A 26,783-nucleotide genomic window follows, 5' to 3' on the forward strand; every position below is an offset into this window, starting at 1 on the left:
TGTGGTCTCCTCATCTCAAAAAAGATATACTGGCATTAGAAAAGGTTCAGAGAAGGGCAACTAAAATGATTAGGGGTTTGGAAAGGGGCCCATATGAGGAGAGATTAAAGAGGCTAGGACTTTTCAGCTTGGAAAAGGGGAGACTAAGGGGGAATATGATAGAGGTATATAAAATCATCAGTGATGTGGAGAAAGTGAATAAGGAAAAGCTATTTACTTGTTCCCATAATATAAGAACTAGGGGCCACCAAATGAAATTAATGGGCAGCAGGTTTAAAACAAATAAAAGGAAGTTCTTCTTCACACAGCACACAGTCAACTTATGGAACTCCTTGCCTGAGGATGTTTTGATGGCTAGACCTATAACAGGGTTTAAAAGAGAACTGGATAAATTCATGGAGGTTAAGTCCATTAATGGCTATTAGCCACGATGGGTAAGGAATGGTGTCCCTAGCCTCTGTTTATCAGAGGGTGGTGATGGATGGCAGGAGAGAGATCACTTGATCATTACCTGTTAGGTTCACTCCCTCTGGGGCACCTGGCATTGGCTACTGTTGGTAGACAGGATACTGGGCTGGATGGACCTTTGGTCTGACCCAGTACGGCCATTCTTATGTTCTTATACACTACCTAAAGCTCATATATGCATCACAAAATATTTGTTTCTACCAACTACATTGAAATATATACACAAATTAACTGTTGCTCTGAAGCAGCTTAACAATTTAAATTTGTCACTTTGTGACCTGCAAAGTGAAAATCAGAAGGCAGGACAAACGTTTTCTTTAAAACAAATCACAAGTTTTCTGTAGCATAAGAACCAACCGTGCTTCCATGCTACCTGCTTTCTATTATATGTCAATCCTTCTCTACTCTCTTCTTAGTGTCATTGGTTTATATTCTGGGAGCTCCATGCATATCAATAGAGTTATTCTGATGTAAATGAAAGGGAAATGAGACTCCGCACGTTTATAGTAGGCCAAGGGCCTTTGGAAGCAATTGTTCCATATATAAACCAGCATTGGAAATTCCTCATCTTCGGGAATGCCAGTGACTTGCATATAATAGAGCATCGGATTGTCTAACATTCTCTGTGCAGCACTCAGGTATATCACTGATCTTAGTCAGGGCCTTGAAGAACGAAATAGCTATGGTGACTGTACTGGCAATGTATCTTTTTCAGTGTTGAATGTTATATTGTACTAGCTCTATCAACCTCACCATCTGGAAAACCCTATTGCAGGGAGTACCTGCAATTTATCTTTCCTTTTTGGCAATAGTTTCAAAAGCTCTTTAACCACCCAAATTACCTCTTTAAGACGATGCAGAGACCTCATTACCTGCATGCACCAAAGTGGCGTTTGAGGACCGAGTCAAATTTATCTCTGGCAAACTCTATCTATGTCAGGCATAGTTCACCAGGGATGAATTTGCCCACAAGACTTTTTAAACACTGTTTCTCTCTTGTTTGAATTTGCATATTGGGTACACAGATACACTAAAAGAAATAGGATTTCTTGTACAGATACCTTTAGGTTCAACAAATGTTTGATTTAGCCCAAAGATAAATGCCTCCTCAAGCATCTGCCATGTCTGGAGGAAAGGTCCATTGCCCACATATATAGTATAGAGTTTTAAAAAAATCTTTTATCCAAAATAACTAAATCAAAGTTATGTATTTTAAATGTGTTTATAAATTTCCTTTTTAATACTACAATTCATATTATTACTATAATTTAATATTTATATTGTTATGGTACCTGGACAGCCACTGATAGCAGGGTGTTGCTAGGTGTTGTACAAATACAATGGAAGATTCAACAAGTGGGTGTAAAAGACGTGAAAAGGAAATAGGAGAAGGAAGATGAGGAAAACAGAAGAGAAGGGGTGGTTACATAGGCTACATAAGTCAGCTTTGAAAATGGACTTAATTACTTTTGATAAATGTTACCCAGACAGAGGGAGAATACTCTCTCTCTCTCTCTCTCACACACACACACACACACACACACACACACACACACACACACACACACACACACACGTATGTTATAAGAGTAAATAAATAAATATCAGCAAAAGCAAATACTCCATATTTACTAAGATTCTTCTGGAGATTGACTCAAATTTGGAGAAGAAATCTAAGCCTGTTTCTCACAGTTCATTAATAAAACATAGCTCACTCTATTTAAAACATCATGTCAAGCCAATTTTGTTCCATCTTACTCTGTTCATTTCAACAGGGACTTGCTGTCAGCATGCGATGTAAAAGCAAGATTATTTTCCTCTCTCTCGTTCTTCCCCCTCCCCCCCATCTCCACTGTGGTACATGATCTTGGTTTAGAATATATGGTAGCATCTTTTCACGAATTTTTGGATTGATCATTATGGGGCGCCTAATGCTTATAGCCTTTCTATTTTTATAATGTTTTACGCTTTAAAAAATAAGCATTGTCCTGTCGGAGAATAACTCTTTGCTTCCACAGTCCTTATAAGTTTTCATGGTAAAAGACAGTAAGGCAAATTCATGCAAAAAATGGTAGTATTACTGTGTTCAGTGATACACAGCTTTTTGAAGGCCTCTTTTCTGACTTACTAAAACAGTGGCAGACTGTAGCGATATGTGACCAGTGAGAGAGAGACTCTTCCCTCCTCCCCCAACTTGTGTCATGGCATCAGAATATAGCTAGTCTTTCTGGTTAAAAGTAACAGTTTGCATCTATTCTGACCATGTAACCAAGTGGCTGGTTATCACTGTCCTCTCTAAAATTAAATTGTTTTTTTTAAAAAAAGGAGTAAACAGAGTTTTGAAAAATAAAACTACTCCACAGGCATCAACTTGGCTCAACTCGGGACATTTGGCATATATCATTCATGAGCCCCGAGAACCAAAATCCTGATTCCAGTCAGTTTGAGGGCTGAGGAAGTGAGCAGGGATTTTTTACACTATGATAAAACGGGATCGATTTGTTCTGGAAGTGATTTGAGCAAAATGAGGATTTATGTGCTTCAGAGCCGCTTAGTGAGCACCACGAAGTCTGGCACCCATCCATGGATTGGCATAGCCTGATTGCTAAAAAGCCTGCTGTGGTGGTTCTGCCACAAGCAGGTGTCACAGAGGAAAGCATACAAGTATAAGGAGAGACTGAAAATAAGGAAGTAGGATAATGAAAAAGAAAAATAGAGAAATTGGCCAGAACCTATACAAACACTCCCAAACTTCAGGAAAGTTTAGATTTGCTGCTCAGGCCCTTCTCTAAAAACTTATATTCTGGTTTGAGTACCTGTTATTTCATCTGTGTAAACTCAGATTTATAGAGCTATTTATATTAATTCTGTGTACTGTATGCACATCTATATGCACATCAATACATTTGCAGCAACCAAGCAAAGGAAGGTCTTAAAAACTTAAACTAAAAAGAGGAAGAGGGAGGCAGAGGGAGTCTGAAGCAGTACAGTAGAGACAGCATTATGAATAGAGAATGGAAGTATTAAAACACATCTAGTACTCACAGTTGTGGTGGTGGTGACCTCCTCTGTTACCACCTTCAGAGTATCAACCACTGAGATGTATCCCAAACGCCTTGCAATCGCTAAGGCAGTGTTACCATTCTGAAGAGAGAGAGAGAGAAATGAGAGGGAGGACTGTGATTTGAACCAATGAGATCACTCCCAGCACTGCATGAGCCAGCATTTCCATCCAAAACAAGGCACAGCTTAGGAAAATCACTGAGTTTTAACATTACATCTGAATCGGTCTTTGTAACTTCTTTAAGACTATAGTCCTGATTACCATGGTAACACAACACACTTACATCTGCCTGCAATTCCTCATAAAAAACATGTTGCATGCTTTAACCCTAAAGTTGTCAAATTTCACTACACATTATGTGCCTTGCCTGCATTGTTTTCCAAAAACTCTATTATTTGGGAGGTTATTCTAAAAACTATTTAAAAGTTTTAGGGTCTAATGTCTTATACAAACAGTTCACATCTGCAGCAGGTACAATGCTCTCTCTGGGAATATATAACTTATGCAAAAGCTCATGATGTAACAGGCAACAAAACAAAACAAGATTCGAGTTTAGGACATGGGGAGAATTCTTTTACATTTAAATGCCTATCTAAGCCATCAAAAATAACTAGTATTTAAATAGCCCTTTTAATCTTCAAATAAAAAATTAATTAACTAGTTAAACCCCAGAACACCCTTGTGATGTGGATAGGTATTAATTTATTTATATAGGGCTACATTGTTATATTCTCATTCACACTGAACAGTATCTTACATCAGGAGCTGTACCACTGAAGTCAATGGAGCTACTCAATGGGAGTGAGAGAGTATCAAAATCTGGTCTGTATTTATTTATTTCAAAAGTTCCCAGCAGCACAGTGTAAATCCATCCACAATGAGTAGCCAAAAATCAGTGCCTTTTTGTCAGGAAGAGCAGAAAAAAATATCAGACACAAGCTACATCAGGTAAGAATGTCTGAGGGTATGTCTTCACTCAGAGTTAACCTGGGTGATCAGCCCCAGGGTATGAGCCGCCACACTGCAAAGCCCTATCCAAGTTACTGTGTCCTTATTGCTACTGTATTCACCTGTGTGTATCACTAGGACTTCTGAGGGCATGGTTCTTTGTACAGCAGTAAGCTGAGCAGTTCTTTTATTCTTTCCCAGTGAATAATGGGAGAACTTGTGTGTCCTTCTGGGCACATGGTGAGAATTGTGGGAAGACAGGGAAGGACTATAAGCACTTGAGTGTTTTAGCCACTGCAAAGTAGGTGGCTTTCCAGCCCAAAGCCTTGGCTTCACTTTAGGGTTAGTTTAGTTATCTACACTCAAATTAACTCCTTTTGAGTTAGGCTCTCTTGACTGAGAGAAGCCATACTGCAAAATGACACTCAGTCTGCACAGTGTTTGTATTAGCAGCACAGAACAGCTTTACTGCATTATTTACTCAAGCATCAGAAGCACTAGAGCTTCAACCTACATCTCCTGATGGTCCAGCTAGCTCAAGTTTAAAGCACCACTTACCCCAAGTGGGAGATTTGTGTGTGCAGACAGGAATCAAGCTGGGGTAACACTTGAATTACATATACCTCTAGCTAACACTGCAACTAAGGCAAGTCCCAAATGAAAGCTGAACTGGGGCTCTAACCCAGACTGACCTGACCCCCCAACAAGCTGTGCCAGCTAGCCCCACTTGAAAGCACCACTTAACCTGGATGAGATATTTTTGTGTGGATGGTAACACCAGAGTCAGAGCCCCGGCTACCTCTGCAGTGATTGTGCTTTGAGGTATGATGGACCCAGGCTGTGACAGCCCTACAAGGTTATTGAAATCAAATGAACATACCCTCAAAATAAGTAAGCCCTGTTGGGGTATTTAGCCCCAGGAACTGACCATAAAAGCCTCCCAGCTGACGATGTAGGATATAAACCAAGACATGGATTCTTGGATAACTCAATCCCAGAGAATTGTTCCAGGGAGTGAGTGAGAAGCCAGTGCAGATTTAAGCAGGTGTACTATGCACTCATGGCAGTCTGACCCACTCAGGAGCTAGGCTGAGGCTGTTTTTTTTTTAACCAGTTGGAACCTCTGGGTACACAGAGCTCACCTGGAGTTGTCAGTGGTATAGATGGCTGTTACAACAATGGCGTTAAAGAAAAACAGTTGCAGACTCCTGGCTGCCTGTAGAGGATAGAAGCTACGCTACAGGCTATAACTGCTATCTGAGAATCCAGGAGTAGCAGTGAACTCAATCCAGGAGGTGGCAAACAAATGGATAGAAGAATAGTGTAAATCAGGTCTGGACTAAAGTGCTTCATCCTGGGCAGTAAGTATCCCTTTCATCTTATACACAGTAGGGTTGCAGTCAGTTTGCCTTCATCCAGATCCTCATCTTGGCCCGGCACTGGGAGAATAATAAGACTACCATCTTTATTGCCATTCTTGTTTTACACATGGAGAAACTGAGATGCAGAGTGCCTGTGACACAACCAGTCAGTGGCCAACCTGGAATTATAATTCAGGAATTACTGTTCCCAAATCCCATGATCAGCTCACTATTCAAACTAACTCTCCATCTGGAAAGAGCTTTGCAACTAAGCAGAGCTACCTTAAGGGGCTAGAAAGGAGAGAGGAAGTCACACTCACACATCTGATGACCAGCTGTATGAGAAGCACATTCACCAAAGCAAAAGGCTAGAGAGGAGAGGAATCAGATGAGTCAATCAGACTCAGGAAAGAGAGGAGCCATCAGGGGGAAAAGCTGCAGGCAGGTGATAGATTGCAGTAGTACCACAGACAGTTTCCAGACTTACAGCAGTGGTGGCATTGGGCTTGGCCCCATGCTGGAGTAGAACATTGATGATATGAGTGTGACCCTGTTGAGCAGCTTGGTGCAGAGGGGTGTAGCCATTCTGTTATTAGTGGTAACCACCATATTTTTAAGGAGAGAAAAATACAGTGATTAGAAAATACATTTCAATTTACTTCCTCTACTCAAGACATTTATTTAAAACCACATCTATGCCAGCATTTCACCCACACATACAATAATTCTCAGCACCTTCTCTAAACCCTCTAGGGATTAATGAAATAATAAATCATGATAATATTTTGACTTGCAGAGCATTTTTCATATGACAATATTAATGGTCTTTATAAAGGTGAGCAAACATTACTGTCCCCATTTCACAGATGGGAACAATGAAGCACAGAGAACATAATGCTCATGCCCAAGGTGACAGAACAAATGTCGGGGGGGGAGAGCCAGGTCTTCTGACTCCTAGCCCTCTGTTTTTAATGGGTACCCAAGGAGTCTGCCTTTAAAAACACTTGGGCTAATTTATAAAGCCATGTAAATTCTAAAAGCACTGATTGAGTCCATTTTAAATGAACCAGCTGTTTGACTATGAGTCTCGCTGATTATGAATGTCAGTGCAGTTCATCTTCTGTTGGTCTACAAAAGGTCCCAACTGTGCCACAGATACAGTGAAAAATGTTTGCATGTTCTGCATACCAATAAACATTTTTTAATTCTGTATATTTATCTACTCCAATGATCCATTCATGATGTTCTACAATACAAAAGCATAGCCAGACTGCACTTCAGCTAGCTGATCTGAGGGGGAATTGTATGAATCTAGTCAGGCAGTTAATTTACAAATTATCTGCACTTGACTTTGAAAGTAGGCAGAGAATAAAACTGGGGGGAAATTGCAATTTGATTTCACTGTACCATTTATGTATGTATAAGAGAGCCTAAGGGACTCAGACTGATCTCTTGGACTTGTGTGTGTGCCTTAAACTATGACTATGACATGTATCTTTCATATGGACAGATGGGTGAGAATGTGCTTGGTACTCTAGTTGCCCTTGTAACATTTAGGCTACGCATTCATCTACCAGGTAGGATACAAAGCAGGGGTTTACTATAGGTTGTGGTGTTTTATACTGACAAGCACATTATTTCTATTACTTTAATATCAGTGCTGTCCCTTGGGATTGAGTCCAGACACATCACCTTTCTGCTGGACATGGCACACAATATCCTGAAGGTTCTCTCTATGGAAAGAACCCCAATAGCATGTCGTTCGGCTTTTAACATGTTCTGTCAGCTATAAATCTGGCCAGGAGGGACTTGCTCTTTAAACTGAGTGAATCCACAATGCTGGTTATCTGTTAGTCTGCCAAGATTTATGATGTTTTCGAAGAGCCAGTGAGCCAGATACTGGTTTCAGTTACTCTGGTGTTACTCTAAACTAACTTTAATAGAATTATTTCAGATAACTAGAATAACCAGGGAAACTGAAGTCAGAACCTGACCCAATGAGTTCAACACACATTTAGATACAGAGTAACACCTAACAGATAAGGGGCAATTAGGACATTCCTTTCAATTGCCTCCAAGTAGCTCAGCTGGAGGTGATGCCAGCTGCCACTTGGTAGCACACAGTTTCTAGCTGTCTGCTTTTATTATGGGTTTCAACTTTTTTCTTGTTATACCTACGAGCTCTTTGAACAATCTTATCTATGGTTTTAACCTACTGAGTCTGGGCTATGACTGCTCTGGAAATGTCCTGACTCTACCCCTGCCACTGTGTTTTTTTGTGCACTGAAGTTAGCGCTGTTTAGTTGGGCTCATTTTCACGATGCCGTCCCACTTTGAGGAGTGGATCGACCATATAAGTAAGCAGCCGGAGACAGAGGAGTCAGCAGGAATGATCAGTGAATTACAAGTTTGTGTGATTCTGATCAGTTGTCAAGGACACCAGATGTGTTGTTGGAGCCATCAGTGGAGCTTAGCTGTTTGCACTGACACCAAAACACCAAGGAAACCAGGTGAACGGTATGACTATAGGCTACCAACAGGAAGCCAGTTTGAATTGGAGCCAGGGAGTGCTGGGCCTTTGTGGGCTGGCCTTCTCCTTCTTCTGGTGCAGGTGATGTGATGACATCTGTGATATAACACGGCTTTGTGGTCACAGATCCCTCAGTGTAAGCATATATTCGGCAGATTCAGAAACCACTGGTTGAGAGAGGCAGAGTTGTCTCCACATAGCACACCTTGGAGGGTTTTATTCTGGTGTAAATAGGATCAGAAGTAACTCTGCTGAAGTCAATGGAATTATACTAATGCGAGTAGAATCAGGCTCATATGTGTTACAAGTACAAATAAAATAAAGGAAAAACTCAAGAGAACAGATCTCCCTTCTCACACACGCACACACAGAGTTAATGCACCTAACTTCAGCTTAGTGAGTAATGCACCCTGAAGCAGAGCAGAGGGAACTCATTCCACCACAGCCACAAATCAGCAGATATTGACACCTAGTGTGCATGCGTAATTTGTAAAAAGATCTACTAGGAAAAGAATCCTATAGCTGTCCATATGCAGTATGAATTAGTATCATATGGTCACTGAAGGAAAAAAACAGAAGTGATGACAAATTCTTTACCTTTGTTTTAGCATTGACGTTGGCTCCCTGTTTCAGGAGGAAATTCACCATCTTGACGTTTCCATAGTGACAAGCCACAATTAAAGGAGTGTAGCCCAGCTACAATAAAATAACACAAAAAAGTAAACCTATGCAGTTAATGGGAAGTTCCATTATAACAATAACATCCTTCTTCACCTGGGAAGCAGTAGCATTATGTGGTTTACCTTTGTCTGGGCATCTTGGTTTGCACCCTGCTTTGTCAGTATATCAGCTACGTTCACTTTATCCTCCTGAGCTGCAAGGTGCAAGGATGTCAATCCACTCTACAAATGAAATGGAAAGAGAACTATAATGTTACCAAAAGGAAAGAAATGGGACTTGCAAGTTTTATCATTTTTTAAATATAGCAAGATCCTGTCTGTAATTTCAAAAATAAAGATTTTTAAGCAGAAACGGAGTTGGTCTCTATCCATGTAAAACTAGCGAACAGCTCATAACAGCAAACTATCATTGTAACTATAGACTGGTGCTTTCAGCTAGTGATTACCATACCTGGACTTTACATAATAACGTCACTGGAGAAATCAAAATGCCAACTAATGAAGTAGGATGACCCCTTCTGCAACTCTGGGAGCCATATGTAGCCTTCCTCAGCTGGGAGAAATGGGCCTTAACAATTATGGGTAGGAATCAGAATAAAGGAAACAGTAGAAGAGAATTGAGGCCCAAAAAGAGAATTGAAGCAAACCTTTAAAAAAGTACCCGTTGATAGCCTGTGGACAGGCAATGGGTAAGAGCTTATATAAATAAATTGTATAAATAGATACATTGACTATGAGAATGGAAAAGCAGTTTGTTTCCCATTTCTTAGAATGGTGCATTACACTATTCTCATACAGCAAGAGCCTCATCATGCAGCTTTTACTCCTGAGCAAAGGCTGCAGAACCAGGGCCTGAGAGAGTAAATTTTGTTCAGCATCTTTTGGCTGGATAAAACTGCATCACAGAAAGTCTTATGTAATGTTTTTTGGGAGGGAATCAAGGTACTTCTAGGAAGGATTTGGCACACATTCCAATAGAAAACCTGATGGATCAGAATGGTTTTCATTAGGATTATTTTATTATTTTCTCAACTAGTAAAGCTGCATTATTCTTTGCCAAATATTACTAGTTTCTTCCATCCCAGCAAGGAAGCTGGATGGCACAATATATTGGGGTAAGTGCCATAAGCACTCCACTAGTTCCGCCCTCAAGCTATTGTTCTCTGACATGTGTCACATAGGGCTGGATCAACCCAATGACCCACATGACCTAGAGCTTTGTGCAACCTCCCTTCTATTATTTCTTAATCCTTTAGACAGGATGTACAACTTTGGTATTATGTTGGGAACAGCTCAGAGATATAAGACTGCAGGACAGTGGAAACACTACAACCCTTTCTCCATGGCTGGTTCTGCAGCAACTTCCCCTGGCTTGCCTGCTTCTCCAAGCCCACCTTTCTGTCAGAGCTTGCAGGCACATCATTTTCCACAGAACATGGCACACCACTGAAGGTCCTCCCTAGGTTACCCAACACAGCTGTTAATTATATGCTTTTAAGACAGCCTCTGATCAGGGTCACTTTCTCTGCTAGCCCTAGCTACCCTCACTGCTGCTGTTCACCCACCTGCCTGCTTCCTTACACTTCTCATATCTTGAGCTTTTGCATGTGTATAGGGATGTGTAGTTTGGATTCTATTTCTGAGCAGCTGGCTCTATTTTTGTATTGCACTTTGCAAGTCATTGGATGCCCTCCCTGTGATAGCTTATCCTCAGTGGTGAGAAGGCATTACCTTAGTTGCCACATGGATATTAGATCCTTTGTCCAGGAGCAAGGTAACCATGTCAGCATGACCTTCTTGAGAGGCCAGGTGCAGCGGGGTCACTCCCTGTTTGGTCAGAATGTTGGTCTCAGCTCCGTAGCTCAGCAGCGTGGTAGCTATCTGCATCTGATTCTTCTTGGCAGCAATGTGCAGAGGGGTGTATCCATTCTAAAACCAGGCTCCACATGTTAATAGCCTTTTCTGATGTTTACAAATCCATCACATAGCAAATAGTGGTCCATTTTATTTCATAGAAATATCTGGAACAATCTGTCTCTAGACACTGTGTCATTATTTTTCCCATTCTTGACAATCCTACAGTCAGTTTCCAGTGAAAATAATAATGGAGGAATAGAAAATGTCCACTTTTCAGATTATGGTGGCATAGAGAAATATGAAGGAATGTTGAAAAGAAAAACCATTAAAAACCAACTATTGAGACATTTCTGTATCTTAAGAATTATTTACATAGGATTCCTGTATCAGATGAGACCAATTGTCCATTTAGATTGGAATCCTGTCTCCAACAGTGGCCAATACCAGATACTTCAAAGGAAGGTAGACAATTATGGAATAGCCTATGCATATGGAAAACTTTTCCTAAACCCTACCATTTAATAGTTATCTTATTCCCTAAACTAGCATAAAAAGGATATAACCCCTCAGGCTATATGGTGTATTGTGGCTGTTTTTAATATCCACATAAATATCTAGTCCTTTTTCTAAACCTCTGGGCTCTTCGCCTCAATGCTATCTGGTGGGAATGAGTGCCATTTTAACTTTTCCAATTGCAAACTGCACATTATAAAGCAATACGTTAAAGTCTATGTTTAGTAGACCTTGTCAAAAAATTTCAGACAGAACATTTTTCTGTCAGAAAATGCTGAACTGACAGAATCTAAAGGTTCAGCGGGATGTGTCAATTCCATGGAAACTTTCGACAGAAACCAGGAAAGCAGGACAGAGTGCTTGCCTGCCAGGTTTCCTGAGAGCCTGGGTTTCCCTGGCTGCCCAGAATCCTGGGGCAGCCAGCTCCCTGGGGAGCTGAACAACATGAGGAGGCTCCCTGGGCAGCTGCCTCCCTGTAGTGCCTGATTCCCTAAGGGAGTTGGCTGCCTGAGAAGTTGGGCACCTCTTGGAGGCAGCTGCCTGGAAAGTTAACTGTTTTGGTTATCCCAAAATGGAATTTTTCAGAAATTTTCCTCCTGTGAAAAAGTTTGAAATTTTGGATGAAAAGTCATTCCAAAAAAATCAAAATTTTCTCATGAGGGAAATTCCATTTTCCAGCAGTTCTAATGTTTAATTCCAAGGCATATATTACAATGAGTTTGTTTTTGTTTTTAGTTCTTTAAATCCAAAAGTTTTTTTTTCACTTGTGATACTGTAATCATGCAAAAAAAGTACATCTTGTCTTCCACATACCAAAGTGGTAGTTGGTTAATAAATGAAGACAGAGACTGCAATGAACTCTAAATTTTGGAAATCTTGGGTATTGTAATATATAGAACAACATATTCTATAAGAATAAGATGTCCCAAGGAATATAGCGACAGACAGAAATGCACTGATTTGGAAATGCATGCATGTAGTGGCTGACCCATATGGACGCTGACAAGAATACTGCAGTCAGCAGATGTCAATAGAACTTAGATCCAGATCCCCAGCTAATACAAATTGACATTGAACTATTCAGATTTACACCAGCTAAGGATCTAGAGTGTGGGTGGAGAGAGAAAAGAAAGAGAAGTTACATAAAAACTAGGAAAAGCCAGTACACTGTAAAATAAGGTGCCTGGAAACAGTATTATTTTATACTCTCACAGATTAGAGTTAATTATATTTTGGAACCTACTAGGACCTGCTCTGCAACTGCTTTGTCTTCATCCACTTCTCCTCCACCCAAGCTGGAATTTAACTATGCCCTAGCCTCACATGTTAGAATTGTCCTGTCACTGGCTCCATTTCACCCAATTCCTCCCCTCCCCCCAAATGAGTAAATACCCTGCTTCTGACTGATGAGTGACAACTTTTTGGTGCTTGATGGGTGCATGCTCTGCATTGCACTCTGCTCTTTGGATGTAAAAGTATAGAGGTGGATGTGTGTTTGCACCTGCAACTTTGATAGCTGTGTCAGTTATACAATTGGCTGGAAATACAGTCAGAGGGAGGAGTTCTTTCATGAGCTATTAACTATAATGTACAGTCTCAGTGCATTGACACACTGCTTTATTTGGAAAGAAGAGGATGGTGTTCCACTTAATTCCCTGTATTTCATTTCCAAAGACGTAATTAGGGGTTAGGACAAACAGAATCCTTGTTACGTTTATAGTATCTGTGTTTGGGGAGGAGGGTTGGTAACATTTCTTACTGCAGCAATGCTTCTGCTGAATTCCCATCCACACCAGCAAAAGCAGTGCCTCCTGTACATCAGTGAAAAGAAGGGCCACTTCTTGAAGGACAGTTTGAGCAGAGTGTAGGAGCCAGAAAATTGTAAATCAATGAAAACTGGCACAGATGGGGTTCTGTGTGGGTGTTTTCTGTTTTTAGTCTCCTACAACGTATCAGAGAATGATACAAGCCCTGATCCTGCCAGACAGGCAAACCTCTCTACACACACAATTTCAAGGACAGGTTTCCAACTCTATGCAGTACTAAAGTAAGCTCCAGATTATGCTTCTTTTTCATTAAAATTAAGTTGGACTCAGACAGTCATATATGCAATATATTCAAAGAATGACTGAGACAAGCTTAGCACAGCTCCTACTACTCAGTCACAAGGAATGTCGCCATGGGTTTACCGGGTAGAGCCATAGCATTTAAACTGTATGGGCTCTACTTTGAGTCTGCAATAATATATTGGACACACACGGAGTCTAGCTTTCAGATGGAGATGCCACTCTAATTGGCTGTGTGTACTCTTCGGCCAGATTTTTCTTGCACATTGATTTTACACTGGTGTAATTTCACTGACTTTAATGGAGTTACTCTTGACTGATATCTGTAAGAGGAAAATCAGTCTTTTTGTGTCTGGTCACTAACTGGAACAGGCAACAGGGTAGCTTCAGTTAGACCAGAATAGGGTCTCTTTTAGGGACACTATCTGAGTGATCCCTAAAGTCTACTCAGGAACTCAATCACACAAGGACATCCTGATCTGGTGTCCGCATGGACTGAATTTCCTCGTATTTCTCAATGCATTGGATAATCAGCAGTCCTTACGTTTCACTAACAAGGTTTGACTATAACTGGCTATGCTATAAAGCAAGTATGCTTCTAAAACGCTCTACAGTGACTTTAAAAAACAACCCTTACAGTTTCTATTGAAAAAACCAGCTCTATTTTTAAGAATGAGCATAGCAGATACAATTAATAGGCTTGAGTATAGTCTCAGAAGTGCTATTCAGAGTTCTTGCATAGCTTCAAAAATCCTGAAAACTATAGATACAAAACTACCGTAGCTATGAGGTTGTAAAATATCTCTAAGAATATTCTAATGATGGGGACAATTATAAGCAAAAGGAGGGGCATCTCTCCTCCAGCTTTTCTCTGGGGAGGAGAACTCCTTTCCCTCCAAACTGTGTCTGGCTGTGAAGGGCAAGAAGAGGAGGCAGCAGAGGAGGGAGAAGAAAAAGTATGAGGCTTCTTTGTGCATCAACTCCCAAGCATTCTTTCTCCCTTTCCCCTGCTGGTCACCCATCAACTGTTTATCTGAGGGCTGGTCCACACTAACCCCCCAGTTCGAACTAAGATACGCAACTTCAGCTATGTGAATAACGTAGCTGAAGTCGAGTACCTTAGTTCAAACTACAAGGTACTTACCGCGGGTCCACACGCGGCAGGCAGGCTCCCCCGTCGACTCCGCGTACTCCTCTCGTGGAGCAGGAGTACCGGCATCGACGGCGAGCACTTCCGGGATTGATTTATCGCGTCTAGACAAGACGCGATAAATCGATCCCAGAAGATCGATTGCTTACTGCCGAACCCCCGGAGGTAAGTATAGACGTACCCTGAGAGGCTCAAGAACAAACATGAGTCAGCTGCAATTGTAGCCTCTGACCAGCAGAGGCCTCTATATCCACCTTCTGGGGTGTGTCAGGAGTTTGCAACTGTGGCTCCAGCCTTCAGCTGACTCAGCTCCTTCATTGCTTTGTTTGTTGTTGTTTTAAAATTATTCCCCTGGTTCTCAGATGGTAACGTTGCCAGTGCTTGGCTGTGAAATCTCACCTTGGCAGTAGCATGGGGAGAGGCACCTTTCTCCAGCAACAGCAGAGCCACCTTCTGGTTGTCATAGTGAGCAGCTACATGGAGTGGGGTGAGGCCATTCTGTAAAGGGCGTGTTACCGAATTAAGTTGTTAGCTGGGCATAAGCAACCATTAAGCCGCAAATCAATATATATTAAACAAATATATTAATTGATTAGCCAATAAATACATAAACAAAATGACATTTAACTCAGTCTGAATTATTTTTGTTTTAGAAACTTTGCTGAAACTGAAAATAATAGTAAGTCAACAGTTAGTATGATGTACTTTGCTTAAAACAGGGCAAGCAACTGTGGATGAATTTGATTTGGCCAGTATTTATTATTCATCACAAACCAAGCTCTGAAATCTCCAAGTCAGAGAAACATCATTATGAGCAACCTTCGCAACATGGGGGAAAAGTGATAGTTCTGGTCTTGCCCCATTATTTCTGAATTGTGATTTTTATGACCTGAATAATTTAACAGAATGGGCATTTCTTGATCCACAGTAACATATCAGTCTTTATAATTGTGCACCAACATGTCCTGCTGTAATAAAAATAAAACATTAAACACACTGTGAGGTAGCCTCATATACATGTCTATGTAAAAATCATTCCACAGAGACTGTTATTTTTAATACAGTTAAGTTGGACAGTGAATGCAACTTCTTCCTTCTTTTACATTATTTTTTCACCAAATTACTGAGCATAATTGTTTTTTGCTTTTCAATCCCCCAGTGATTCCCTGTAGTGGAGGACTGTACCTTGCCAGCTGAATCAGGAGAAGCACGACGCTGCAAAAGTAGTTTTGCCACATCCAAGCTTCCATACTTGGCTGCCACATGCAGTGGTGTGAATCCCTTCTGAATAATTTTTAGGAGACAAAAATTTTAGTGAGAGTCTCTGGGATCTTTCACGCAATGATCATTTTTTTTTCTTCCAACCTTTGAATGTTTTAGCAGGTTATGATTCAAATTAAAGCCACCTGCCATTTTTATTCATTAATAACTAATAAGACTTAACAACTAGTAATGGCACCAATGAGTCTGAAGTATTTTGATATGAGTGTGTCGTATAAGAAAATATCCTCTCTTTCAGTCTTCTATATGGCCACAGTATGACATTTTACCACCTAAAAAGTTTACCAAGCAATATCCATAGCATGGGTAGTGAGGCTCCAATTCAAATTTTATCCAAAACTTAGCTTTTCAGTGGCTCAATTTTTTATTTAGTTTTATGGTGACAGAGTTTTTAATTATTTATCCACTACATTGATTTGTCCCTGGAAGTCACTGTTAGGCCAAACAATCTGCAAAAAACTAAATCCAATGAGAACAGCTCTGAACGTGGTGTTACCATTGCAGCAGCTCCGCAGAAGAATGATACTATATATTAAGACACATATACCTATACAGCCAATACATTTGGATACAGCTTCTGCTGCTCTACTGAAATAGATATTGTCTAACAGGAGGGCTGTAACAAGTTAATTTTTGTAAACACATACATTTATGGAGGTAGGGGTGAAAAGTTGTCTTCTTAAAAACACCTTTTCTATTAAGTGTTAATATGGATTCACTAGACCTTTGACAAAATGTCTGTCTAACAAATTATTTCCCCAGTAATTTCTTTTTAAAAATCAGGTTGATAAGAAAAGTTTAAGGGTTAAGGACAGCAGGGGGCAGATGATCTGCAACTGTTGTCCTGGAAACATCACCAGGGAGTCACCATAACATATTTGCCTGACATTTTGACAATGTGTGGTGTTTATTCTAGTTGCCATCAAGTTATGTTACTCTACCTGCATAGGGTTTGGACCAGGGGTTCCCAAAGTTTTCCATAGCATGGATCACATGTTAACAAAGAAGGATTACCTTACAGACTACCTCTTCTCTTAGCTATGATTACACAACATCCCAGCAGCAATTACAGCAATTGCTTATATGGAAAATTAGGAAAGTATTTAGTATAGTTTTAACTGTGTTTTAATGTGATTTAACATCTGGAAACAGCCAGCACCACCAGTAATCCATGACTTCTCATTTGAGAACCATTGGTTTAGAATTTTCTAAACCCTGGAAGATATAAGGTTTAAGCTCCAACTATAAAATAAGGAGCTCTTCTTTCCACCTGATACCATATTTGCAATCGCATAATCACAGATGATGGGTTTGATTCATCGCTCTATCCCCCATATCCATTTTCCTTTATATTACTTCTATTAGGAATCTACCTGTTAATACTTTAATAGGCAGGCAAACAAATCTAGTACTGTAGAATATTTTTAGGACAATCTTTGAAATAATCAACTATGCCATGCCATGTGGTACAATACCTTACTAATTTACTAAGATGCTGAATGTCAATCTGGTTGTAGAATACTCTGATTTATTATACAATTTATATTTTGAGAATTTCATTTCAGCTGTTAGATACCAGAGTTCTTTCATTAATTTAAATAATTAAAATAAATAAGGCCTTTAAGGAGGTTTGTTTATTTAAAAAATGCTAGGGATGATGCTTTTAGGTGTTTATTTGGATACATAGAAGGCACCTTGTAGGCAAGAGAGGTTCCTTTGTCATAGAAACCTAGTACTTTCTAAACTTGTTAAGATCATTTGTTGTTTATCAAGTCCAGTATTTTGTCTCCAGCTTAAACCAAAACCTGAGGCTTCAGAGCAGGCAAATATGTGTCAAAATCTGATGAATTCCCTGTATATTGCTTTCATCTGTTTGACTATTGTTTATAATAAAACCAGGTCAGTTTCTCAGTGAAAATGCTTCCCTCACTAGACAGCTGCCTCCCTGCTTGGTAACCACATCACAGTCTTATCTCTCCTATTGGGAGACTAGCACAATGCATCTCATCTTACCTTGGTGGCCAAAGAGTGTGCTGCACCTGCCTCCAAGAGAACCGATGCTACATCAACTTGCCCCTCTCTGGCAGAGATATGCAGTGGGGTGTACCCATTAGTGGTTGCGGCGTCAGGGTGAGCCATGTGTTGTAGCAGCAGTTGGACAATCTCTGTTTTACCCAACCGAGAGGCAATGTGCAGTGGAGTCTGTTCCTCCTACAACTCAAATCAGGTGAACAGTGAATGCCGGTAGAAGCAACCTGAATACCACATCCTAATGGATTCCAGTTGAAGACTCGACACATTCACCACATATAAAAGAATAAGGGATACAGGGGAATGCTCAGTACCAGTGTGGAGATTAAACAATGTGCTATTAGATCAAAGAGAGGGAAAATGTAGGGAGGAACATTGTTTTTCTTTTCTTCTTTAAATATGAATGTAGGTCACTTGCACCATAGTCCTACTTGTGATTCATAGATTCATAGATTCTAGGACTGGAAGGGACCTCGAGAGGTCATCGAGTCCAGTCCCCTGCCCGCATGGCAGGACCAAATACTGTCTAGACCATCCCTGATAGACATTTATCTAACCTACTCTTAAATATCTCCAGAGATGGAGATTCCACAACCTCCCTAGGCAATTTATTCCAGTGTTTAACCACCCTGTCGGTTAGGAACTTTTTCCTAATGTCCAACCTAGACCTCCCTTGCTGCAGTTTAAGCCCATTGCTTCTTGTTCTATCCTTAGAGGCTAAGGTGAACAAGTTTTCTCCCTCCTCCTTATGACACCCTTTTAGATACCTGAAAACTGCTATCATGTCCCCTCTCAGTCTTCTCTTTTCCAAACTAAACAAACCCAATTCTTTCAGCCTTCCTTCATAGGTCATGTTCTCAAGACCTTTAATCATTCTTGTTGCTCTTCTCTGGACCCTTTCCAATTTCTCCACATCTTTCTTGAAATGCGGTGCCCAGAACTGGACACAATACTCCAGCTGAGGCCTAACCAGCGCAGAGTAGAGCGGAAGAATGAATCTCGTGTCACAACACACCTGTTAATACATCCCAGAATCATGTTTGCTTTTTTTGCAACAGCATCACACTGTTGACTCATATTTAGCTTGTGGTCCACTATAACCCCTAGATCCCTTTCTGCTGTACTCCTTCCTAGACAGTCTCTTCCCATTCTGTATGTGTGAAACTGATTTTTTCTTCCTAAGTGGAGCACTTTGCATTTGTCTTTGTTAAACTTCATCCTGTTTAACTCAGACCATTTCTCCAATTTGTCCAGATCATTTTGAATTATGACCCTGTCCTCCAAAGCAGTTGCAATCCCTCCCAGTTTGGTATCATCCGCAAACTTAATAAGCGTACTTTCTATGCCAATATCTAAGTCGTTAATGAAGATATTGAACAGAGCCGGTCCCAAAACAGACCCCTGCGGAACCCTACTCGTTATGCCTTTCCAGCAGGATTGGGAACCATTAATAACAACTCTCTGAGTACGGTTATCCAGCCAGTTATGCACTCACCTTCAGCAGGACCGGTGCACCCACTAGGCAAACTAGGCGGCTGCCTAGGGGCCAAGTGGTTGGGGGCGGACAAAAGCGCGCTCCGGGGTGGTGGTGGAGTGGAGGTGAGCTAGGGCAGGGGGGGCGCGGGGAGGGCCGCCTGCAGCAATTAAGGGGGGGGCCGGCACACAGGGGAACCACTCCCCGCCCCCGCTCACCTCTGCTCCGCCTCCTCCCCGAGCACGCCACCCCGCTCTGCTTCTTTCCCTCCCAGGCTTGCGGCGCCAAACAGCTGATTGGCGCCGCAAGCCTGGGAGGCGGGAGAAGTGGAGCAGCGACGGCGTGCTCGGGGAGGAGGCGGAGCAGAAGTGAGCTGGGGTGGGGAGCTGCCGCACGGCTCCCCGGGCTGGGGGAAGGAGCTGCCACGGGAGGGTGAGCTGCCGCAGGGCTCGGGGAGGGGGCGGAGCAGAGGTGAGCTGGGGTGGGGAGCTGCCACGGGGGGGGGGTGCCTCAGGGCGGAGGGGGGGGGAGCTGCCATGGGGGGGGCACCTCAGGGCGGGGGCGGTGGGGAGCTGCCGCAGGGCTCGGGGAGGGGGGAGGGCGGAAGGTGGAAGTTTCGCCTAGGGCGCGAAACATCCTTGCACCGGCCCTGACCTTCAGTAGTACCTTACTCCACAAGTAGTTTCAGAATCTGGCCCCATGAAAACAATGTCTAGATACTTTCTATTCCTGTTCTTCTTGCTGCTTTCCAGGTGTATATTTAAATATAAACAGACTACGTGCAACTCTTCAATCATTTATTGTCATAAAATGAAGTCCTTGGGTATTTAATAATCCCAGAGGCACTGCAGTGATACACTCACATGCTGTCCATCCATAGATCTGGGTCCAACATGTGAGCAGAGGAAACATAAAAAGTCCTCAATCTGGTAGCTGAAGCCTTCCCTATAACAGCCAATTCTTCAGAGGAGCTGTGCCAAATTTGAGGATTATGCTGTACAAACAGTTTCCAATGAAACGTCTCAGAAACATTTGCTGTTGTTTTTACCTCAGTTTCCTGACTTTATTTTTCTGCAGCCCACAGTTATTTCACAAATGTCTAGTGAAAAATTCCATTCTTGGTGCAAAGCTTGCCTTTTACTGGCATGAAAAATATGCACAAAACTGCCCTGGTGAAAAGCAAATTTTTCACGTTTGTATGCATTTGGCTCTCCGAGACATTATATTTTGCTTTTATTGTATAATATTCTTTCAATTTGATTTCCAAATGAAAGATTTTGCATAGACTGAGGTTAAATGTGCACTAATGATACACAAAAAACAATCACAATGTTTGAGTGCCCTAAACCAACCAAAGGTATTTCTGCTTTTGCATGAAGGGTTTAATGTCAGAGTAGGAATCTTAACCCCAGGAATCCCCTGCCCCCATCATTTAAAGCACACCCCAGGCTTAATATCTTCACCTGATATATACCAGGCATATTGCACGTGGCCAACTACAGTTGATTTTTCAATATTGTCAAAAATATGCATCATCTAATACAGAAATCAAACAAAAAGATGTTCCTGGGACTTGTTGGGTTGATTGTGGCCACAGCAACTGCTTCAATGTGTTTCTGTGGTAGGAATTTTAATTTTTGTCGGAACATCTAGGCTAAAAATAGATGCTCTTTTAAACACTGAGGGACAGATTTTCCAAAGTGTTCAGTGCTGATAATTAGGGCTAGATTTTTACAATGATCAGCTCCCATTTTGGCACCTAAATGAAGTGGCCAGATTTTCAAAATATTAAGCACAGCAAGAACTGTTGGGTGCTGAGCTCTTTTGAAAGACCTGCCTGTGAAGGAATGCTTAACTAATGTTGGTGGGGCTAATGAATAACCAGTATAAGTACAGTATTGTTGTTGTCTGCTTGCAGTTTTCCAAGTACATGGAAACAGAATACAATTCCCCAATAACCACAGACAATGTTCTTAAAGCGTGATCACATATATTCAGATATATTTTCCACTGCCTTGAACATCTCTCTACCTACATCAAGTACTTATATGGCCCCCATCCCTATAGTATCTGAGCACCTCACATATCTTTAATGGATTTATGGTTAGAACACCCCTGTGTGGCAAAGCAGAGCTATTAGTCCCATTTTACAGATGGGGAATGTGGCACAGAGAGGTTAATTGACTTGCCCAAGGTCACACAGGAAGTCTGTGGCAGAGCAGGGAATGGAACTTAGGTCTCCCAAGTCCTAGGTCAGTGCCCTAACCACTGGACCATTCTTCCTCTCAGTAGAGTCATTTATACTGTGCAAAGTGGGTGTATAATGCTACTAAAACAGAATTCTCCACTCACCTATCCTGGTTGCAAGTGATTTACACTCACTTTGCACACCTATGCAACTTCCATTAAAGCCAATGAAAAAATAGTCACAAAATCTTGTAAGTGATTACATAAGGAGCATCTGGCTCATAATTCTTTTACGTGCCAGTGTTTAGACAGTTTGGCCTTTTGTGTGTTAACTGCTTCCATCTATATTCTATAATGCATTATCAGGATTAAATGTTTAAAACCACATCACACGTATACAAATCAGGGCTACGTGATTGATTTTAGTGGACAGTGGGAGAATTGCACTTGATATATAACAATGGTGGAAGTTCAGCTGTTAGATTAGTCAGAATCCTCTGATGTTTTGTTTCAGCATTTACATTATCGTACTCTTTTAAACTTAAGAGTTCAAATGTCTTTTAGAACTTGAGCCCTGAAGGGAGCTGGGGAGAAAGCACAGTGTGAGGTTACAGAGCTAAACAAACAGTAGACAATACAGAAATTCTGCCCAATGTGCCAGAATCATTCCTTTGACAACCTGCATTTTTTTTAATCTATTCTTTCTTTCAACTTCAGATAATATAAGCTAGCTCCAGTAATTATCTTGCACATTTATTATTCAAAAGCAAATATTGCTACATGGAATTACAGGCAGTCCCTTTACTAGGTAAACTGTAAACTAACCACCATTCCACAACAGAAAATAACATGTTGTGCTGCAGAATCCAATAATGGTGCAGAAATAGGTCATGGGGCGCCCTGAAATGGTGTAGGGTGTGTCTGCCCTGGAGCTGGAGGTGTAATTTCCATCTTGGGCAGACATACCCATGCTAACTCTGATTGAGCAGGAATGCTAAACATAGGAGTGTATCCACTGCAGTGAGAGCGGCAAGACAGACTAGCCGCCCTGAGTATATACCTGGGGTTTCAGATGGGATCGTACTCGGGGCAGCTAGCCCATCCTGCCACTCAAGTCGCCATGGCTACTCTGCTATTTTTCGTGCGCTAGCTTGATCAGAGTTAGAGCAGATATGTCTATCCAAACTGGAAATTACACCTTCAGCTCCAGGGCAGACATAGCCAAAGACCCTGTCTGTAACTGAATTGCCTCACGGCAGCAGGCTGTAAATCTACAGCACGCAGCTCTGGAATCTGCTACTGAGTTAGAACCTGGGCACTCCAATTCTAAGTGAGATCTGCTCTATTTAGAAGAGAGTAGTAATACAAGTAAACAAGTTACATTTTACAGGCCTGTATTAAGAACTGGTTAGGGTGAAACCCCCCAAAACAGATAAATACACAACATGTGGCCTTTTATTGTCTACTGAAGAAAAAACATCCTTCCTTAGTAAACCCATTGTTTTTATTGTGTTTACAAGTAAAACAGAAGGTATGGAAGCTGCAATGAAACACTTACCCTGGCTCGGGCATCGACAAGGGCACCATTCCTCAAGAGGCAGCGGACCACTTCCACCTGCCCAGCACGTGCCGCCATGTGTAGGGCAGTCTCCCCACGCTGCAGAAAAGCAGAGATTTTAGAGTCCCAAGTCATGAGAAATAAGCAATTTGCAGCTCGTGTAAACGCTGATGACATCAATAGAGTGAAGTTCATTTACACCAGCTGAGGGTCTGACCTTAATAACAAATTCAGAAGTGTGTGTATATAGATGTCTTTGGGGCGGGGGAAGGGACTGGAGACTGTATTTCACTTGGCACCCCAGTGGCCACAGACAATGGTAACTGCATCATTGAGGATCAGGGTGAAATCCTAGCCCCATTGTCATCAATGGGAGTTTTGCCATTGACTTCAATGGAATCAAGAGTTGACACTCAGAGTCTTACAAATTGTTAAATAAATCACAACCCACCAGTGCTGCCTGGGCATATTCACCAAACAATTATTTTGAATGGCATTCCGCATATTATTCCCTCCTGATCATAGGTATTCCCTGGTTTTCTACATAATGGTGCTTCTGCTGGTACGTCAAAATAGCCAGGGGATACGAACATATTGAGCCTAGGATTCTCAAGGGATTGCTGAGCCCCTGAGCTTCAAAATGGAAGGGGACATTTTTCCAGATGGTCTCTTCCTGTGCATTGTGTGGAGCTGACAGCTTTAGAGGGCATTGTAAAGGCAATATAACAATCCCTGGATAGTGTTCTAAAAACTGTGGTCACTGGCACTGGCTGTGCAATGAATGCTAGCTAGATCCTCTCAATCCTTGTATAGCCCACAGAATTTGAGATGGATACATGAATTTCAGGAAGTCCAAGTGTTTTAGAGTATAAGGAGCTGGGTAAGAAAGTGAATATGAAAAGCTCTGGATGTTCCTTTTCTTTCCCTATGTTTGCAAAGCAACATTAGAAATTAATAAATAATCTTTGCTGTTGGAGATGTTGGCTTAATCTTACACTATACCATCTTCTTTATGGACAGTACTGTAATTTATACCAAGAGAGTCTCTATGTGGCTAGTTTCAGAGTAGCAGCCGTGTTAGTCTGTATCCGCAAAAAGAACAGGAATACTTGTGGCACCTTAGAGACTAACAAATTTATTTGAGCATAAGCTTTCGTGGGCTACAGCCATCCGAAGAAGTGGGCTGTAGCCCACGAAAGCTTATGCTCAAATAAATTTGTTAGTCTCTAAGGTGCCACAGGTACTCCTGTTCTTTCTATGTGGCTAGTCTAGGACATACCAGGCATTGGCATAGTGCAGCAATAGAGAGAACTGTTTTGTCTTTGTTATGACAGCGCAGCAGGATAAATCGCTGTCTAGCATTTTTCGTCCAACATACACGTGAACTCTTGCTGATGACAGAGTATCATTTGATTTGCCACCGACTTGTATAATCTTGTATAAAGAGAAGAGCCTCATCTTTTTACCATGGATGGACCATACCTACCAGTTGAAGACTCTTATTGTTGACACTCTGTCAGATTAATCTGTAATTGCTATAGCATTGGCTTTCTCTCCTCTCACCTAGGAGCTGAGTCCATGTATCAAGCCCAGAAAAGGACCAATTTTTGTTGTTGTTTACTGAGATAGTTAAAAAGTAACCCAAATCTACTCACAGTGATGAACTTATAATGTAATTAAACCCTCCTTATTGGGAGTTAATTTATTTATATAAACCCATCAGTTTATATAAATTTTGAAATCTACATACGGTCAACAGCTATTTTTAGTAAACAGACAATGGGTAAATTCCTGCAGTCCTAATGGGTGTTTTATCTAAAGATTTGATTGCAGGATTTGATCATATAAAAATCTTATAATTTGAAGAATGTACGGTTAAAAACATTTTCATTCTGTTTGTGAATAAGCCTTTCATTTTGCAAATTATCAGGTTTAGATTTCTATAAAGATCATTCTATACTTGCATTAGTGAAGCAATTTAACTTTTGAAAACAATTAGTGAGCTTTGCTAAGTAAAAGCGAAGACACCTGCCAAGCACAAACAATTGTAAAATGTTAAACTTTGTATCCAAACATTTATTAATATCTGTTATCAGTTCTGATCCTTTTTTGACTTAGTTTCTTTCCCAAAATTTCTTGTTAGCTTTTTTACAATTAATAAAGTAGTTATATAAATATTGCTTCCATATAAAAAGTATAAAAGCAGTGACCATTTTTGCCATGAATAATTTGTCTTATTAAACAAATAAAAAAAAGAAATACAGTATAGTATGCATACTTATTGGAACCCCCTGGTAGATTTGTTTACCTTTCTAGTAGAGAAAAGGTGGTGAGTCCAGAGTAAATGGATTACTAACTAATTTAGCTCAGAACCTCTATTTATCATTTTAAAATATTATTTACTGGTAAAATTCTGCTTTAAAAAACAGACACAAGTAACTATTGTTTGAGTTGTTATATTAACAACTCAAACAATAAGAAACACATGTAATGTAACCCCAGGACATGTCCCTGGTCTCATTTATTCTAGAATAGCTGGATGTTTGGTACACAAACACTCATTTCCATGGCAAGTCAGGTCCTGCATTTGGTGCTACCTCTTAAAGGTCATATTTTAAGGACTTTAAAAATAAAAGTGATGTTCTCTAGAATTGTAAATCCATTACTTCTAAATGGGAAATATATCCATGGTCTGGTAAAGGAACAGCTTTAGTTTAAAACTTCTAGGTTTTAGTTTAAACTGCTAGGTTAAAATTTTTAAAACTTCCCTGCCAGTTTATATGGCGCTGCTCCATTGAAGTCAACGGAGCTGTGCCCATTGACCCCAGCAAAATTTTTATCCTTTTGGATTTAAACTGCAGTATTCAAAACTGAAACACAAAATCTTCCCTTCCGTGTGCCCCTGATAAACTTGGTAAGGAAACTATTCAGAATCCCAGTGCTGCTGAGAAACACACTAAAACTATTGTACCACAAAAGGGTTAAAGTGCCTGTTTTATAGGCAACTTCCTGCTTTTACGGTTGTTTGAGAATGATATGAGGTTATTTTTCAGAGAAGTTCAGTTAGTAATAAATAATCATTAAAATGTGACCTTTGGCTGGGCTACATGGCAGCTCAGTTCCATGCTGTATGAGCTTATGCAGTGATTATTCTAATCCAAGCCATACTCACAATGTTAGTGACATCTGGAGAGGCTCCATTCTGCAGCAGGAGGAGGACTATATTCAAGTGGCCCATAAATGCAGCCACATGTATTGGTGTGAGGCCAGACTGTGAAACAAAGCAACAGCAGTTTTACTCCTCTGCACAGAGGCTGAGGGGCTTCTTCATTTAAATAAAACATGACTAAGAAGATATGGAGAGAGGGAGAAGAAGAAAAGGGAGAAGAGAAGGAATGTTTTTTTAGGAGTTGAAACACTGTTCTACCTCTGTTATAGCCTGGATTGAAGCCCCATATTTCACCAGGAGTTCCATGACTTTGATGCGGTTTTTCTTGCAGGCAATGTGCAGTGGAGTAAAACCATTCTGTGCAAAAAACAATTCTGTTAGCTAAAAACATGCAGCTACAGTTCCCACACAGCTCCAGGCTGGCACACTGCAAGCAGTAGTGTTAG

At 41.0% G+C, this 26,783-nt stretch overlaps 1 protein-coding gene across 1 annotated transcript in view; it reads right to left on the reverse strand.

The window, feature by feature from the left end:
* The window catches only part of ANK2 (ankyrin 2), a 240,292-nt gene that overhangs the window by 99,185 nt on the left and 114,324 nt on the right, over positions 1-26,783 (reverse strand). Inside the window, exons 12-22 of the mRNA XM_065405155.1 lie at positions 26,596-26,694; positions 26,341-26,439; positions 23,169-23,267; positions 17,932-18,129; positions 15,823-15,921; positions 15,037-15,135; positions 10,783-10,980; positions 9,175-9,273; positions 8,969-9,067; positions 6,329-6,427; positions 3,514-3,612 (exon numbers count right to left, since the gene is read on the reverse strand). Coding sequence (XP_065261227.1) covers positions 3,514-3,612; positions 6,329-6,427; positions 8,969-9,067; positions 9,175-9,273; positions 10,783-10,980; positions 15,037-15,135; positions 15,823-15,921; positions 17,932-18,129; positions 23,169-23,267; positions 26,341-26,439; positions 26,596-26,694 — 1,287 coding nt within the window. The remainder of the gene's footprint in view (positions 1-3,513; positions 3,613-6,328; positions 6,428-8,968; positions 9,068-9,174; positions 9,274-10,782; positions 10,981-15,036; positions 15,136-15,822; positions 15,922-17,931; positions 18,130-23,168; positions 23,268-26,340; positions 26,440-26,595; positions 26,695-26,783) is intronic.

This window comes from Emys orbicularis, chromosome 5 (assembly GCF_028017835.1).
Source record: "Emys orbicularis isolate rEmyOrb1 chromosome 5, rEmyOrb1.hap1, whole genome shotgun sequence".
Taxonomy (NCBI): Eukaryota; Metazoa; Chordata; order Testudines; family Emydidae; genus Emys; species Emys orbicularis.